Here is an 18,802-nt window from a genome sequence, read left to right on the forward strand (position 1 = left end):
AGAGTCAGGACACCGTTTAACATCCCATCCAAAAGACAGCAATGTCCCCAATCATTGCCCTGGGGACCAGAGGAAAGGCTGCCTCCTACTGGCCCTCCAACACCACTTCCAGCAGGAGCTAGTCTCCCATCCAGGGACTGACCAGGACCAACGCTGCTTAGCATCAGAAGCAAGCCAGCTGTGGGATGCAGGGTGGTTTGCTGCTGGCTGAATGGTGTCAGTTCTGGATGGAGAGGTATGAGAAAAAAGAGAATGTATGAGAAAAGAGAGAATAAATAGTCCTGTGAGCTCCAATGGGGTTTCAAATTTACCCCAAAAGAGGATCCACTTTTTACTACGTTCAGACTGTATAACAGGGAAACAATACGTGATTATACACATATACTAATCACAATATTTCACATTGTATATTGTGGTAGAAAGGGCAATAGAAGAGAAAATGCATCTCTCCGAGGTGATATACTTCACTTTACTGACTTCATTGCCACCATGGGGAAACGTTGCAGTATCACGTACTCGTTTAAAGTGCCGTTTCAATACAACATTCACAGCAGTTACACAGTTACATCGTCTTTCCTCTTCCATTTCACCACAATACCAACCTGTTTCAATATGCAGAGACAATATCCCTGATCTGACCTGTTTCAATACGCAGAGACAATATCCCTGCTCTTACCTGTTTCAATACGCAGAGACAATATCCCTGATCTTACCTGTTTCAATACGCAGAGACAATATCCCTGATCTGACCTGTTTCAATACGCTGGGACAATATCCCTGATGTGACCTGTTTCAATACGCAGAGACAATATCCCTGATCTGACCTGTTTCCATACGCAGAGACAATATCCCTGATCTTACCTGTTTCAATACGCAGAGACAATATCCCTGATCTTACCTGTTTCAATACGCAGAGACAATATCCCTGATCTTACCTGTTTCAATACGCAGAGACAATATCCCTGATCTTACCTGTTTCAATACGCAGAGACAATATCCCTGATCTTACCTGTTTCAATACGCAGAGACAATATCCCTGATGTGACCTGTTTCAATATGCAGAGACAATATCCCTTATGTGACCTGTTTCAATACGCAGAGACAATATCCCTGATGTGACCTGTTTCAATACGCAGAGACAATATCCCTGATGTGACCTGTTTCCATACGCAGAGACAATATCCCTGATCTGACCTGTTTCAATACGCAGAGACAATATCCCTGATGTGACCTGTTTCCATACGCAGAGACAATATCCCTGATCTTACCTGTTTCAATACGCAGAGACAATATCCCTGATCTGACCTGTTTCAATACGCAGAGACAATATCCCTGATGTGACCTGTTTCCATACGCAGAGACAATATCCCTGATCTTACCTGTTTCAATACGCAGAGACAATATCCCTGATGTGACCTGTTTGAATATGCAGAGACAATATCCCTGATCTTACCTGTTTCAATACGCAGAGACAATATCCCTGATCTTACCTGTTTCAATACGCAGAGACAATATCCCTGATCTGACCTGTTTCAATACGCTGAGACAATATCCCTGATGTGACCTGTTTCAATACGCAGAGACAATATCCCTGATGTGACCTGTTTCACATGTACTAGTCCATTCCATTCCATGTGTTCGTTCCTCCTGCTGTCCTCATAGCAGCCTATATATGTTGTGATATCAATTAATTCCTCCCACTGTCCTCATAGCAGGCTATATATGTTGTGATATCAATTAATTCCTCCCGCTGTCCTCATAGCAGGCTATATATGTTGTGATATCAATTAATTCCTCCCACTGTCCTCATAGCAGGCTATATATGTTGTGATATCAATTAATTCCTCCCGCTGTCCTCATAGCAGGCTATATATGTTGTGATATCAATTAATTCCTCCTGCTGTCCTCATAGCAGCCTATATATGTTGTGATATCAATTAATTCCTCCTGCTGTCCTCAAAGCAGCCTATATATGTTGTGATATCAATTAATTCCTCCTGCTGTCCTCATAGCAGGCTATATATGTTGTGATACCCGATATCCTGGGATTCTCTGCCTCTAACTCTATTACAGGGGTTGAGTCACTGGCTTACTGGTGCTCTTCCATGCCATCCCTAGGAGGGGTGCTTTCACTTGAGTGGGTTGAGTCACTGACGTGATCTTCCTGTCCGGGTTGCCCCCCCCCCCCCCCCTTGTCTTGTGCCGTGGGGGAGAGGGTAGCCTAGTGGTTAGAGCGTTGGACTAGTAACCGGAAGGTTGCGAGTTCAAACCCCCGAGCTGACATGGTACAAATCTGTCGTTCTGCCCCTGAACAGGCAGTTAACCCACTGTTCCCAGGCCGTCATTGAAAATAAGAATTTGTTCTTAACTGACTTGCCTGGTTAAATAAAGGTAAAAAAAAAAAAAAAAAAAAAGATCTTCCTGGGCTATACTCGGCCTTGTCTCAGGATGGTAAGTTGGTGGTTGAAGATATCCCTCTAGTGTTGTGGGGGCTGTGCTTTGGCAAAGTGGGGGGGGTTATATCCTGCCTGTTTGGCCCTGTCCGGGGGTATCGTCGGATGGGGCCACAGTGTCTCCTGATCCCTCCTGTCTCAGCCTCCAGTATTTATGCTGCAACGGTTTATGTGTCGGGGGGCTAGGGTCAGTTTGTTATATCTGGAGTACTTCTCCTGTCTTATACAGTGTGAATTTAAGTATGCTCTCTCTAATTCTCTCTCTATTTTTCTCTCTTTCTTTCTTTCTTTCTTTCTCTTTCTTTCTCTCTCTCTCGGAGGACCTGAGCGCTAGGACCATGTCTCAGGACTACCTGGCCTGATGACTCCTTGCTGTCCCCAGTCCACCTGGTCGTGCTGCTGCTCCAGTTTCAACTGTTCTGCCTGCGGCTATGGAACCCACACCTGTTCACCGGACGTGCTACCTGTCCCAGACCTGCTGTTTTCAAGTCTCTAGAGACAGCAGGAGCGGTAGAGATACTCTCAATGATCGGCTATGAAAAGCCAACTGACATTTACTCCTGAGGTTGTGACCTGTTGCACCCTCTACAACCACTGTGATTATTATTATTTGACCCTGCTGGTCATCTATGAACATCTTGGCCATGTTCTGTTATAAATCTCCACCCGGCACAGCCCTCAGAGCCTGGTTCCTCTCGAGGTTTGTAACCTAGATAGTGAAACTATAAGGCAGACAGTCACTCTGCCATAATACCGGGAGGAAACGTGTTCTAAAACATATCAGAGAAATGTAATAAAAACATCAGTCATCAGTCAGACTCTTTACTTCTCTTTATTAAGTGTTCATAAATGTTATCCCTGAACACATGATTAAATAAATAGATCACTGGACACCCAGAGAAATACTTAAGGGAACAGATTTAAGACCATTTTTATCTATCTATCTATCTATCTATCTATCTATAAAACCATCTATCAATCAATCATTCAATCTATGTTTCTGTTGTTAGGTCTTGTTCGGCCTCGTTTACACAGGTAACCTAATTCTGATCTTTACACGGGCAGCCTAATTCTGATCTTTACACAGGCAGACAAATTCTGATATTTTGCCCAATTATTGATAATAGATCGGATTGGTCAAAAGACCAATTAGTGGCAAAAGATCAGAATTGGGTTGCCTGTGTAAAAACAGCCTTAATGAGGTATACAGTATGTGATTGTTATACAGCTACGGAGACGGGTGTTTTAGCTCCACACCTTCCATTCTTTAGACAGATAGCCGTTATTCCACTGGCTGCTCCCAGCACCAGTAGGAGTGGAGCTAGAGCCAGGGCCACTGTGGTATCAGCAGCAACTGTTATGATCACCCCTACTACTACACACACTACTGTTACTGCTAGAGCGATGTGGAGATTCCTCTTTTTATCTACCTTCTCCCTTTTCTCTTCCTCCTTTTCTTTCTCTATCTCTACCTTTACCTCTTCCTTTAATTTTCTCTCCTCCTCCTCCCTCTGTCTTTTCTCCTCCTCCCTCCTCCTCTCCTCCGCCTCTCTGATCTTCCTCTGAGCCTTCTGGTACATCTCGTTGGTGTAGTGCTCTCCTCCGTTCAGCTCCACCATCTCTTTGATCTTCTCCAGCAGCTCTGGGACCTGAGCGGGGTCGTCTTTGGCGTCGTTGTTGAACGAGTGATACCCGCCGCCTAACGTGATGGAGAGTCTCCGCAGCTCTTTACACATCTTCAGAGAATCTGTCACCTGTTTCCCCTTCAGCTGGTCTTTACAGGTGAACAGCAAGATGGTGTACATGGAGGCGTCCTCTCCGAAGTTCTCCTGGATCCACCTCACGGCGTTCCTCTCCTCCTCTGTGAACCTCACCCCCAGCCTGATCACCAGCAGGAAGGCGTGGGGGCCCGGGACGGACATGTTAACACACTCCTCTATTTTCTCCTTCACCTCTTCGTCCGACCGGGCTGTGTCGAAGAGGCCCGGCGTGTCAACCACATGAACCGTCGTCCCATTGACCTCTCCACTCTGTCTCTCACACTGTCCGGTCACTGACGCAGGGGAAGAGTCGACTTTAAATACATTCTTCCCCAGGATGGTGTTTCCTGTTGCACTCTTCCCTGCTCCAGTCTTCCCTAGCAACACAATCCTCAGCTCAGCGGTCAAACCAGACCCTGTAAAAACCACACAGATAAAGACAATGTAGCTCCCAGTAACTATAGCAACAACAACAACAAAACATTTAAAGTAACTCAACTATCACGCTGTAAAATAGAGATAATGTATGTTGATTCATTTAATTCATTCAATTGATTCAATGATTCATTCAATGATTATTTTAACCATAACCATCCTGCTCAAAGTAACTAGTAGAGTTAGTATTATAAGTTGCCCAGCTGTAATGTGTGGTGTGTTATGATTTGACTCAACCACGAGAGACCATGACATCACAGACCAAACAGAGTACATACCATCATGATTTGTTGAGCCACACCCATCAGACTCAGGCTGCCGTTTCAGCTCCATCTCTCTCAGTGGTGTAGCTGTTAGGATAACATAACAAGTATATAAACAGTCTTGTATTAGCTGAAGTACAGAATCATTGTGATGGCTACGAGTGTTCCAGGTTGAATGAACAGTTCAGTCTGCTACATCCTTCTCAAACAGTTCATGTATATGATATTTCATTATATAAGATAAGATATTAAACCAAATGTTTTACCTTCAGTCATGGTTCTGTCCCTCTTTGCCAATATATTGTCAAATGTCACCAGCTCGTTCAGCTCCCTCTGCCTGCGTTGAACCAGCTCTTTCAGGTCCTCTGCCTGCGTTGAACCAGCTCTTTCAGATCCTCTGCCTGCGTTGAACCAGCTCTTTCAGATCCTCTGCCTGCGTTGAACCAGCTCTTTCAGATCCTCTGCCTGCGTTGAACCAGCTCTTTCAGATCCTCTGCCTGCGTTGAACCAGCTCTTTCAGATCCTCTGCCTGCGTTGAACCAGCTCTCTCAGCTCCTCTGCCTGCATTGAACCAGCTCTTTCAGCTTCCCTGCCTGCGTTGAACCAGCTCTCAGCTCCTCTGCCTGCGTTGAACCTGCTCTCTCAGCTCCTCTGCCTGCGCTGAACCAGCGGTCTGAGTACTGACGTTTTCTCACAAACAAAGAAAGGAATATCCTGTGCATCTGGCAGAATGGAGGGGAGGTTCCTGCTTCCCTGGATTGTCTACAGTTCTGACAAACATGGCCTGTGTCCCAAACGGCACCCTATTCCCTTTATAGTCTGCTACTGTAGAGCAGGGCCCTAGTGCACCATATAGGAAACAGAGTGCCATTTGGGATGAACACGTGGACTGTTTCTCAAAACTTCCCCTACCCTCTGCATCCCCTAGCCCCAACCCCCAGGGACTGGAGTAGATCTGAAAGGCTTGGGTAGGTGTCAGCAATATGGCGGAAGTTCGACCTAACCTATCAGAAGGCAAGGTAGAATCACTACCATGTTGCTTATACCTGTCCAGCTCCTCCACATCTACAGGAAGTATGTAGGCTGTAGTAATGAGGCTAGGGCTTGGTTGTAAGGACCAGGCTAGAGATCAGGCTAGGGGTTGGTTGTAAGGGGCCAGGCTCTAGGGGCCAGGCTAAGGGGCCATGCCAAGGCCAGGCTAAGGGCGTGGAGACCCAAGAGGGTGGGTAGTGATAATGTAGGCCAAGTTCTGAAGAATGAATGACAGATTTTAATACATATAGAGTTGATTCAACCACGTACAACAATGCATATAGCTGTAGGATCTTAATTTAATCACTGTTTTGTTGCTGAGAATTTTCCTGCTTTGTGATGAACATAAATGACCTGAAAACCCACACTAACATGTGATCATATTAACACTATTTTACAGTACTGCAGTACTTTAGTCCAGCTAATAGCCTAACCACCGATCAAGCAACATTATCGACAAAACTTTAAAATCCCGTTGCCGCAGTGTTATTTTGCTACAACAATATTGGTCAAATTAAGATTTTACATCTGTACATGAAAAAAATGATGATTCAAACTTCTCTGACTTTCTGGTGTAGGTGTTGCTGAACCTGTAAGGGAAGTAGCTAGACATGTGTTTCTACAGAGTCTACAGAGAGGTAAGTATATTTTTGTTGTTATAATCATCAACATTACTCTCTCAGCCACACACAACAACTCTCTCTCTCTCTCTCTCTCTCTCTCTCTCTCTCTCTATCACACAACAACTCTCTCTCTCATGAGAAGGAGAGGATGAGCAGACAGGAGGAGAAGGTGAGAGAGAGACAGAGTAAGTACATTTGTGTTGTTATAATCATCAACATTACTCTCTCAGCCACACACAACAACTCTCTCTCTCTCTCTCTCTCTCTCTCTCTCTCTCTCTCTCTATCACACAACAACTCTCTCTCTCTCTCTCTCTCTCTCTCTCTCTCTCTCTCTATCACACAACAACTCTCTCTCTCAGGAGAAGGAGAGGATGAGCAGACAGGAGGGAGAGGAAAGAGATAGACAGGAGGAGAAGGTGAGAGAGAGACAGAGTAAGTACATTTGTGTTGTTATAATCATCAACATTACTCTCTCAGCCACACACAACAACTCTCTCTCTCTCTCTCTCTCTCTCTCTCTCTATCACACAACAACTCTCTCTCTCAGGAGAAGGAGAGGATGAGCAGACAGGAGGAGAAGGTGAGAGAGAGACAGAGTAAGTACATTTGTGTTGTTATAATCATCAACATTACTCTCTCAGCCACACACAACAACTCTCTCTCTCTCTCTCTCTATCACACAACAACTCTCTCTCTCTCAGGAGAAGGAGAGGATGAGCAGACAGGAGGAGAAGGTGAGAGAGAGACAGAGTAAGTACATTTGTGTTGTTATAATCATCAACATTACTCTCAGTCACACAACAACTCTCTCTCTCTCTCTCTCTCTCTATCACACAACAACTCTCTCTCTCAGGAGAAGGAGAGGATGAGCAGACAGGAGGAGAAGGTGAGAGAGAGACAGAGTAAGTACATTTGTGTTGTTATAATCATCAACATTACTCTCTCAGCCACACAACAACTGTAACGATTTCCCTTGCAACTCCATTTTAAAACCGTAAATATAATTACTGCACGTTGAGTAGAAACGTATTCAGAACTAGATTAGTGTGGTAAAACATGAGTATACATACTCACCCGACAGACGCACCATGTCCCGTCCTCTAACAACGATTCTGTACACAACAAAACACATCATAGAGATATCATTCATTATTAGCAATGTGCACTTCCTGCACGACAGACAGTTGATTCCAACATGAACTATTAGCAATGTGCACTTCCTGCACGACCGACAGTTGATTCCAACATGAACTATTAGCAATGTGCACTTCCTGCACGACAGACAGTTGATTCCAACATGAACTATTAGCAATGTGCACTTCCTGTATGGCAGACAGTTGATTCCTACATGAACTATTAGCAATGTGCACTTCCTGCACGGCAGACAGTTGATTCCAACATGAACTATTAGCAATGTGCACTTCCTGCACGGCAGACAGTTGATTCCAACATGAACTATTAGCAATGTGCACTTCCTGCACGGCAGACAGTTGATTCCAACATGAACTATTAGCAATGTGCACTTCCTGTATGGCAGATGGTTGATTCCTACATTAACTATTAGCAATGTGCACTTCCTGTATGGCAGACAGTTGATTCCTACATGAACTATTAGCAATGTGCACTTCCTGCACGGCAGACAGTTGATTCCAACATGAACTATTAGCAATGTGCACTTCCTGCACGGCAGACAGTTGATTCCAACATGAACTATTAGCAATGTGCACTTCCTGTATGGCAGATGGTTGATTCCTACATTAACTATTAGCAATGTGCACTTCCTGTATGGCAGACAGTTGATTCCTACATTAACTATTAGCAATGTGCACTTCCTGTATGGCAGACAGTTGATTCCAACATGAACTATTAGCAATGTGCACTTCCTGCACGGCAGACAGTTGATTCCAACATGAACTATTAGCAATGTGCACTTCCTGCACGGCAGACAGTTGATTCCAACATGAACTATTAGCAATGTGCACTTCCTGCACGGCAGACAGTTGATTCCAACATGAACTATTAGTTGATGGCTACATTTTCCTAAATTCATTGCACTTTTTTTATTTCCATTTGAGAACTTAAGGTCAATGCCCCATGCAAATCAAATTAGCATAAAACCAACATCCCCATAAAAAATCTCAATTTAAGCTGGACATATATGTTTGTTTTGTTGCTTTGGATGTGTCTCAATCCACTGCATTCTCCGATGTTGCACTTTTTTTCTTTGGGTGCGTCTCAATCCACCTATATTCTCCCATGTCACGTTTAAAGATAGAGGTGCTTTTATAAGATCTAGAAAACAGTGGTTAGAAAAGAACAGCAGGTATATATTTAATTTGCAAAAGAGAAGAGGTCATCTGAATATAGTTAGGAGACTCACCGTTGATGAGAAGAGATGAACTGAATATAGCTAGGAGACTCAACATTGATGAGAAGAGATGAACTGAACATAGTTAAGAGACTCATTGATGAGAAGAGGTCATCTGAATATAGTTAGGAGACTCACCATTGATGAGAAGAGATGAACTGAATATAGTTAGGAGACTCAACATTGATGAGAAGAGATGAACTGAATATAGTTAGGAGACTCATTGATGAGAAGAGGTCATCTGAATATAGTTAGGAGACTCATTGATGAGAAGAGGTCATCTGAATATAGTTAGGAGACTCATTGATGAGAAGAGGTCATCTGAATATAGTTAGGAGACTCAACATTGATGAGAAGAGGTCATCTGAATATAGTTAAGAGACTCATTGATGAGAAGAGGTCATCTGAATATGGTTAGGAGACTCATTGATGAGAAGAGGTCATCTGAATATAGTTAGGAGACTCAACATTGATGCCATAGTCACTGAGGATAATAAATCAATATTATACTTCACTGCAAACGTTTAGAAGAATTGATGCTAAATATGACTCTTGCCTGATTTAATTCAAATCAATTATTCAGCTCCATTCCTGATGGCAATTCTGTTGATGAGGAATTCAATCAAGTTTGCTGCAAAGATTTGACCACAAAGGAGATCAGATTTGATATCACACAGGTAAAAAATATCACATCCCCTGGTACTGATGGGCAAACCTCTAATTCTGGTACTGATGGGCAAACCTCTAATTCTTACTTGTCACATTTAAGAAAGCCAACAAAAAAACGAGAGCTTCCAGCGTCATTAAAATAAGGTGTTATAACTCTTATCCCTAAACCACATGAGGATACATTCTTTCTTGATACTTGAAGCCCAATTACACTCAAAAACAAAGATAATATACTAGCTTCCGTTCTAGCAAAATGCAAGATATCTGGATTTTTGAAAGAGTGAACTCTAAAAGACCAGAAAGAGGGGAAGTGTCTAAAACAAGAGCTTGTTTACAAGAAAAGGTCCCTCAGACTCTGGTCTGTGTAGCCAGGGCTTCCCTATCTGTCTGCTCCTCAAGGCAGTAGCCCTGGGACCCTGTTCATTTGATCGGGTCCCAGAAATGTGATAGAAAGGGCCACACCTCTCCACGCCCACGAGCAAAAGCTGAAGAATTTAGTTTTTTTATTTTACATTTCAAAAATATGGCATCATAATTAGCACACACAAATAAACCATAACTGGCCTGCAGTATTTCTTATTGTCCTGTAGATGGTGTTGAAGAGATGAGGAGAGAGGTGGTGGACAGAATAGGTGGACGAGAAGACAAGGGGACAGAGGTGGTGGACAGAATAGGTGGAAGGGAAGAGAAGGGGAGAGAGGTGGTGGACAGAATAGGTGGACGAGAAGACAAGGGGACAGAGGTGGTGGACAGAATAGGTGGAAGGGAAGAGAAGGGGAGAGAGGTGGTGGACAGAATAGGTGGACGAGAAGACAAGGGGACAGAGGTGGTGGACAGAATAGGTGGAAGGGAAGAGAAGGGGAGAGAGGTGGTGGACAGAATAGGTGGACGAGAAGACAAGGGGACAGAGGTGGTGGACAGAATAGGTGGAAGGGAAGAGAAGGGGAGAGAGGTGGTGGACAGAATAGGTGGACGAGAAGACAAGGGGACAGAGGTGGTGGACAGAATAGGTGGAAGGGAAGAGAAGGGGAGAGAGGTGGTGGACAGAATAGGTGGACGAGAAGACAAGGGGACAGAGGTGGTGGACAGAATAAGAGGGAAGAGAAGAAAGGCGGAGGGAGGTGGTGGACAGAATAAGAGGGAAGAGAGGAGGAGGGAGGTGTTGCAAGGAATAAGAGGGAAGAAAGGCAGAGGGAGGTGCTGGATGGAATAAGAGGGAAGAGAGGAGGAGGGAGGTGCTGGACAGAATTAGAGGGAAGAGAAGAAAGGCTGAGGGAGGTGGTGGACAGAATAAGAGGGAAGAGAGGAGGAGGGAGGTGCTGGACAGAATTAGAGGGAAGAGAAGAAAGGCTGAGGGAGGTGCTGGACAGAATAAGAGGGAAGAGAGGCGGAGGGAGGTGCTGGATGGAATAGGAAGAAGAGAAGAGGGGAAGAGGGATGCATGTTAACATAATTTTCATTAGCAGGTGGCTGAATCTCAACAGAGAAACCATCCGAGCGAGGAAAACACCCCTCTGTCTCAGGATGTGTAGCGCATGTGTCTGATGCCGTCTGGACCAAAATAGAATATATAACATGTTGCCGCCATAGCAGTTGATTGATGCCAGCAAGCATTTAGCCTCTCTTGATAAAAACGATATAACATAATTAGCTAATCAGCGTTGAGCTGAAATGTGGGTTGTCCTGGTGCAGCAAAACAGCCCCAAGGGATACACCAATCAAATCACATCCTAAGAAAAAGGTCATCTTCATTAAAAACGTGTCTGTTTCTGGTCTGTTTGTGTTGATGTCCTGCAGTAGCTAGCTTGTGTTGATGTCCTGCAGTAGCTAGCTTGTGTTGATGTCCTGCAGTAGCTAGCTTGTGTTGATGTCCTGCAGTAGTTAGCTTGTGTTGATGTCCTGCAGTAGCTAGCTTGCTAACTTGGTCTGTTTGTGTTGATGTCCTGCAGTAGCTAGCTTGTGTTGATGTCCTGCAGTAGCTAGCTTGTGTTGATGTCCTGCAGTAGTTATCTTGTGTTGATGTCCTGCAGTAGCTAGCTTGCTAACTTGGTCTGTTTGTGTTGATGTCCTGCAGTAGCTAGCTTGTGTTGATGTCCTGCAGTAGCTAGCTTGTGTTGATGTCCTGCAGTAGCTAGCTTGTGTTGATGTCCTGCAGTAGCTAGCTGGCTAACTTGGTCTGTTTGTGTTGATGTCCTGCAGTAGCTAGCTTGTGTTGATGTCCTGCAGTATCTAGCTTGTGTTGATGTCCTGCAGTAGCTAGCTTGTGTTGATGTCCTGCAGTAGCTAGCTTGTGTTGATGTCCTGCAGTAGCTAGCTTGTGTTGATGTCCTGCAGTAGCTAGCTTGTGTGGATGTCCTGCAGTAGCTAGCTTGTGTTGATGTCCTGCAGTAGCTAGCTTGTGTTGATGTCCTGCAGTAGCTAGCTTGTGTTGATGTCCTGCAGTAGCTAGCTTGTGTTGATGTCCTGCAGTAGCTAGCTTGTGTTGATGTCCTGCAGTAGCTAGCTTGTGTTGATGTCCTGCAGTAGCTAGCTGGCTAACTTGGTCTGTTTGTGTTGATGTCCTGCAGTAGCTAGCTTGTGTTGATGTCCTGCAGTAGCTAGCTTGTGTTGATGTCCTGCAGTAGCTAGCTTGTGTTGATGTCCTGCAGTAGCTAGCTTGTGTGGATGTCCTGCAGTAGCTAGCTTGTGTTGATGTCCTGCAGTAGCTAGCTGGCTAACTTGGTCTGTTTGTGTTGATGTCCTGCAGTAGCTAGCTTGTGTTGATGTCCTGCAGTAGCTAGCTTGTGTTGATGTCCTGCAGTAGCTAGCTGGCTAACTTGGTCTGTTTGTGTTGATGTCCTGCAGTAGCTAGCTTGTGTTGATGTCCTGCAGTAGCTAGCTTGTGTTGATGTCCTGCAGTAGCTAGCTTGTGTTGATGTCCTGCAGTAGCTAGCTTGTGTTGATGTCCTGCAGTAGCTAGCTTGTGTTGATGTCCTGCAGTAGCTAGCTTGTGTTGATGTCCTGCAGTAGCTAGCTTGTGTGGATGTCCTGCAGTAGCTAGCTTGTGTTGATGTCCTGCAGTAGCTAGCTTGTGTTGATGTCCTGCAGTAGCTAGCTTGTGTTGATGTCCTGCAGTAGCTAGCTTGTGTTGATGTCCTGCAGTAGCTAGCTTGTGTTGATGTCCTGCAGTAGCTAGCTTGTGTTGATGTCCTGCAGTAGCTAGCTTGTGTTGATGTCCTGCAGTAGCTAGCTGGCTAACTTGGTCTGTTTGTGTTGATGTCCTGCAGTAGCTAGCTTGTGTTGATGTCCTGCAGTAGCTAGCTTGTGTTGATGTCCTGCAGTAGCTAGCTTGTGTTGATGTCCTGCAGTAGCTAGCTTGTGTGGATGTCCTGCAGTAGCTAGCTTGTGTTGATGTCCTGCAGTAGCTAGGTTGTGTTGATGTCCTGCAGTAGCTAGCTTGTGTTGATGTCCTGCAGTAGCTAGCTGGCTAACTTGGTCTGTTTGTGTTGATGTCCTGCAGTAGCTAGCTGGCTAACTTGCCCCTTTCCTAAGCCATGGATGGAGACTTAGTTTTGACTTAATTCTCTGTACAGGTATGAGGATTCTGTGTTATGCATTATAGCCCATTACCATATATGTGATTGAATATTATCTGCTGTTGGCTTGTGTGGATGTATGTATGTGTTATGCAACATAGCTGACTTGAAACATTGTTAACAGTTTCAGGGCCATGGGCCTTTCTCATGATGGAAAAATACAGAATAACATGAAGACAGGAACTGTGCAATGAGTTGGGGGGGGGGCACATTCAGAACGTAGTGTTGCGAGAACAAACTGTATTTTGTTAGATAACAGGAGCCAGGTGCCTGATAACTGCATATTCTACACAGCTACAGCGACTGACCGCTGAAGCGCTTAGGGGGCTGGGACCAGCCTCTGCGCCAACAATCAACAATAGGCTGGGTGAGTCTAAACCACGCCCAGTCTCTACTCTGACAGGCCGGCTCGGAAGCAGGAACTTTTTCTGTCAGAGTATATTTATAATATATTTGTCAAGAACAAGTTAGTTCTCTGTTTGCCCTGCGAGGTGGGACAGAGAGCCCGTATATACGAAAATTGCATTTACCAATTATTGCTTAGCTAATAAAAAATCCATCTGACGCCAATATAGTGCCGGGAATTTCTTCAGTCCTTCAACCAAAGAGGTGAGATCTTGATTGATGAATGTAACATATTTACATAATTGTTATGAAAAAAAGGTGCTATCTAGAACGTAAAATGGTTATTTGGCTGTCCCCATAGGAGAACCCTTTGATTCCAGGTAACGTTACATGTATAACGCTTTTGGTTCCAGGTAGAACTCTTCTGGGTTCCATGTAGAACCCTTTCCACGGAGGGTTCTACATGGAAACAAAAAGGGTTCTCCTATGGGGACAGCCAAAGAACCCTTTCGGAACCCTTTTTCTAAGTGTACACACACACACACACACACACATACACACATACACACATACACACACACACACACACACACACACACATACACACACACACACACACATACACACATACATACATACATACATACATACATACATACATACATACACACATACATACATACATACATTCATGATCGTGATCCTCGTGACTCTTATGTAGGTGTCATAACCAGCCATATAATAACTACAGTGGTAGGTTCTGACTCTTATGTAGGTGTCATAACCAGCCATAAAATAACTACAGTGGTAGGTTCTGTGGGTTCTGACTCTTATGTAGGTGTCATAACCAGCCATAAAATAACTACAGTGGTAGGTTCTGTGGGTTTTGACTCTTATGTAGGTGTCATAACCAGCCATAAAATAACTACAGTGGTAGGTTCTGTGGGTTTTGACTCTTATGTAGGTGTCATAACCAACCATAAAATAACTACAGTGGTAGGTTCTGTGGGTTTTGACTCTTATGTAGGTGTCATAACCAGCCATAAAATAACTACAGTGGTAGGTTCTGTGGGTTCTGACTCTGATGTAGGTGTCATAACCAGCCATAAAATAACTACAGTGGTAGGTTCTGTGGGTTCTGACTCTGATGTAGGTGTCATAACCAGCCATAAAATAACTACAGTGGTAGGTTCTGTTGGTTCTGACTCTGATGTAGGTGTCATAACCAGCCATAAAATAACTACAGTGGTAGGTTCTGTTGGTTCTGACTCTGATGTAGGTGTCATAACCAGCCATAAAATAATGTAAGATATTTCACAACAGGTCTAACTATATGTGTCATGACAGTGTTATGACCATATTATGACAGGTTATGTCAGCTGTTATGACATGTTAAGGCCAGGCACCACAGGCAACAATTTAGATTTAGCTTCCATCTGTCAATTTTCAGATTTGGGGATATTTTGCAACTATAGCTTCCATAAAATGTACAAATAAATCGACAAAAATGGATATAAATACTTCATTTGTTAACTACATCAAGCATACATTTAGTTTTTGTTAGCATGTTTCATGTAGAATATCAACCACTATTTTTAAAACTCATATATCATTCAAAAGCTAGTTTTCAGGCGCATTTCGTTAGCTAGCCCATAAATGGATATATCCTTTGTAGACGTAGTGCTTCACGCTGAAAAATGAGAAATTTCCTGATATCCGATTGGTTACTGGCATTTAAACACCCTTTCCGGCAACCTGATATCTCCCGCAAAGAATCCACGTAAAGAGAGACAAAATGAGAAAATCTCACCGAATACATCCACAGTATGTGAATAAAAATAGGCGATCTCAGTAAGCCAATACGAGAAGAGCAGTGAATGAAAGAAAACATTTGCCTGATCAGCGGGGTCGAGACAGTGGCAGTACAGGTAGAGGAGGTAGCCGGCAGCAGCGCGTCGAGATGTAAATTAGTCGAGGTGAAGATGACAGATAGCAACGTTCAACCAGACAGCAGCCAGTCAACAGTTGCTTTTATTCCACGTCACAAATAAACCAATTTGTATGTGATTTGATTTGCCCTAAGTGTCTAAACGCTGGACTGAAAATCCCCATAGAGCACACGGAAGGTAATCGTGATGCATTTAGGAGGAGTGTTTACACTTCCTCCAGGCTGCAGGAGTGCTCCAGGGGAGATGGGGCATTTAATGTAAATGTGAGGATGGTTCTTTTAGCCCACGAACATGGACTTGGTTATGTAGCTCTAAAGAAAATAAGAAAGTCCTATGGATTCCTTCCTTCTCAGCTCATATCAGAGACATGACAGGAGAGTGACAGGTCATTAAAAAGGGAGAGTAGCCCATTATTGTCAGGTTCAGACTACATACACCCTGGTTCGATTCCAGGCTGTATCACAAACGGCCGTGATTGGGAGTCCCATAGGGCGGCACACTATTGGCCTATCGTCGTCCGGGTTTGGCCGGTGTAGGCCGTCAATGTAAATAAGAATTTGTTCTTAACTGACTTGCCTTAATTGACTGACTTAACTGACTTTAGTTAAATAAAGGATCAATATCATTTTTTTTGTTATAACCGTGTCATAACATGTTAGGATGCTGGGTGTCAAGTAAAATGTTACCAATAATTTCGTATGTAAAAAGATAAGATGTGTATGCACCCAGTGCCCAAGGAAGCGAAGGTAACCTGCCTAAATGATTAACGCCCCGCAGCACTCACTTCGGTAGCCATGAAGTGCTTTGAAAGGCTGACTCACATCAACAGTATCCTCCAGGAAACCCAAGACCCACTCCAATTCGCATATCGCCCCAACAGATCCACAGATGACACAATCTCAATCGCACTCTACACTGCCCTTTCCCACCTGGAGAAAAGGAACACCTATGTGAGAATGCTGTTCATTGACTACAGCTCAGCGTTCAACACCATAGTGCCCACGAAGCTCATCACTAGGCTAAGGACCCTGGGACTAAACACCTCCCTCTGCAACTGGATACTGGACTTCCTGTAGAGCCGCCCCCAGGTGTTAAGGGTAGGCAACAACACCTCTGCCACGCTGATCCTGGACTTCCTGAAGGGCCGCCCCCAGGTGTTAAGGGTAGGTAACAACACCTCTGCCACGCTGATCCTGGACTTCCTGCTGGGCCGCCCCCAGGTGTTAAGGGTAGGTAACAACACCTCTGCCACGCTGATCCTGGACTTCCTGAAGGGCTGCCCCCAGGTGTTAAGGGTAGGTAACAACACCTCTGCCACGCTGATCCTGGACTTCCTGAAGGGCTGCCCCCAGGTGTTAAGGGTAGGCAACAACACGTCTGCCACACTGATACTCAACACAGGGGCCCCACAGGGGTGTGTACTTTTTATTTTTCATATTTTTTATTTCACCTTTATTTAGCCAGGTGGACCAGTTGAGAACAAGTTCTTATTAACAACTGTGACCTGGCCAAGATAAAGCAAAGCAGTGTGACACAAACATCAACACAGAGTTTCACATGGGATAAACAAATGTACAGTCAATAACACAATATAAAAAGTCTATGTACAGTTTGTGCAAATGTAGTAAAATTAGGGAAGTAAGGCAATAAATAGGCCTTATAGCTTCCAGCTTCAGTGATTTTTGCAATTTGTTTCCATCATTGGCAGCAGAAAACTGGAAGGAAAGGCGGGCAAAGGAGGTGTTGGCTTTGGGGATGACCAGTGAAATATACCTGCTGGAGCGCGTGCTACGGGTGGGTGTTGCTATGGGGACCCGTGAGCTGAGATAAGGCGGCATACTTAGTACCGGTATACTTGATAATTAGTCCCCTCCTGTTCTCCCTGTTCACCCATGACTGCGTGGCCAAACATGACTCCAGCACCATCATTAAGTTTGCTTACGACACAACAGTGGTTGGCCTGATCACCGACAACGATGAGACAGCCTATAGGGAGGAGGTCAGAGAACTGGCAGTGTGGTGTCAGGACAACAACCTCTCCCTCAATGTGAGCAAGACAAAGAAACTGATTGTGGAATACAGGAAAAGGTGGACCGAAACAGGCCCCCATTAACATCAACGGGGCTAAAAAGAGCACGACAAAACCTTTACCCCGTCAGGAGACTGAAAAGATTTGGCATGGGTCCCCAGATCCTCAAAAAGTTCTACAGCTGCACCATCGAGAGCATCCTGACCGGTTGCATCACCGCCTGGTATGGCAACTGCTCTGCATCTGACGGTAAGTTGCTACAGAGGGTAGTGCGAACGGCCCAGTACATCACTGGGGCCAAGCTTCCTGCCATCCAGGACCTAGATAATAGGCGGTGTCAGAGGAAAGTCCATAAAATTGTCAGAGACTCCAGTCATCCAAGTCATAGACTGTCATCTCTGCTACCGCACGACAAGCGATACCGGACCGCCAAGTCTAGGACCAAAAGGCTCCTTAACAGCTTAATTAAAACCTCTTTGGGATAGGGCTAGCATTTTCACTTTTGGATAAATAGCATGCCCAATTTCAACTTTCTGCTACTCATGCCAAGAATATAAGATATGCATATTATTAGTAGATGTGGATAGAAAACACTCTGAAGTTTCTAAAACTGTTTGAATCATGTCTGTGAGTATTACAGAACTTATGTAGCAGGCAAAACCCGAGGACTAACCATTCAGAACCCCAAAAAATTGAGCTCACTGTCTATTCAATGAGTTTTCTTTGGGACACTAGATGAAATATGAGCTTGTTTGCTGTTCCTACCGCTTCCACTGGATGTCACCAGTCTTTGGAAATAGGTTGAGGTATTTCCTTTGTGAAATGAAGAAGTACGGCCATCTTGGATTAGGGTAACGTTATGTGTACTGTTTGAGAGTTGCGCAAGACTAGGAAAGTAGCGTTAGTTTGTGATCCTCCTGTATTGAAAACAGATTGCCCCGTCTTCAATTTGATTGATTATTAACGTTTAAAAATACCACAAGTTGTATTACAAAAGTAGTTTGAAATGTTTTGGCAAAGTTTACAAGTCACTTTTGAGATATTTTGTAGTGACGTTGCGCAAATGGGATGCTGTTTTTTTCTTGATCAAACGCACCAAATAAATGGACATTTTGGAGATATATCGACGGAATTAATCGAACAAAAGGACCAATTGTGATGTTTATGGGACATCATTAGAGTGCCAACTAAAGAAGCTCGTCAAAGGTAAGGCATGTTTTATATTTTATTTCTGCGTTTTATTTGAATCTGGCGCTTTGCATTTTCCTTGGCAATTGGCCAGGTGGGACATTTGTGTC

The 18,802-nt window shown here is 44.2% G+C and overlaps 1 protein-coding gene across 1 annotated transcript; it reads right to left on the reverse strand.

Annotated features, from left to right (window-relative positions):
• Window positions 1-3,269: 3,269 nt before the first annotated feature.
• LOC139369549 (GTPase IMAP family member 7-like) lies at window positions 3,270-5,610 on the reverse strand. The gene is made up of 3 exons (XM_071108794.1): window positions 5,178-5,610; window positions 4,927-4,998; window positions 3,270-4,629 (listed from the first exon to the last, which is right to left on the reverse strand). The coding sequence occupies exons 1-3, from the start codon at window positions 5,185-5,187 to the stop codon at window positions 3,674-3,676; spliced, it is 1,038 nt and encodes a 345-aa protein (XP_070964895.1). The 5' UTR covers window positions 5,188-5,610; the 3' UTR covers window positions 3,270-3,673.
• Between the last annotated feature and the right edge of the window lie 13,192 nt (window positions 5,611-18,802).

The sequence above is a fragment of the Oncorhynchus clarkii genome, chromosome 17 (assembly GCF_045791955.1).
Source record: "Oncorhynchus clarkii lewisi isolate Uvic-CL-2024 chromosome 17, UVic_Ocla_1.0, whole genome shotgun sequence".
Taxonomy (NCBI): Eukaryota; Metazoa; Chordata; class Actinopteri; order Salmoniformes; family Salmonidae; genus Oncorhynchus; species Oncorhynchus clarkii.

Bases quoted from the DNA above. Each gene is read 5' to 3' on its own strand.
- LOC139369549 (XM_071108794.1), bottom strand. The intron at 4,630-4,926 runs GTATGTACTCTG...TGGTTTTTACAG, and splicing joins TGGCTCAACAAATCATGATG to GGTCTGGTTTGACCGCTGAG.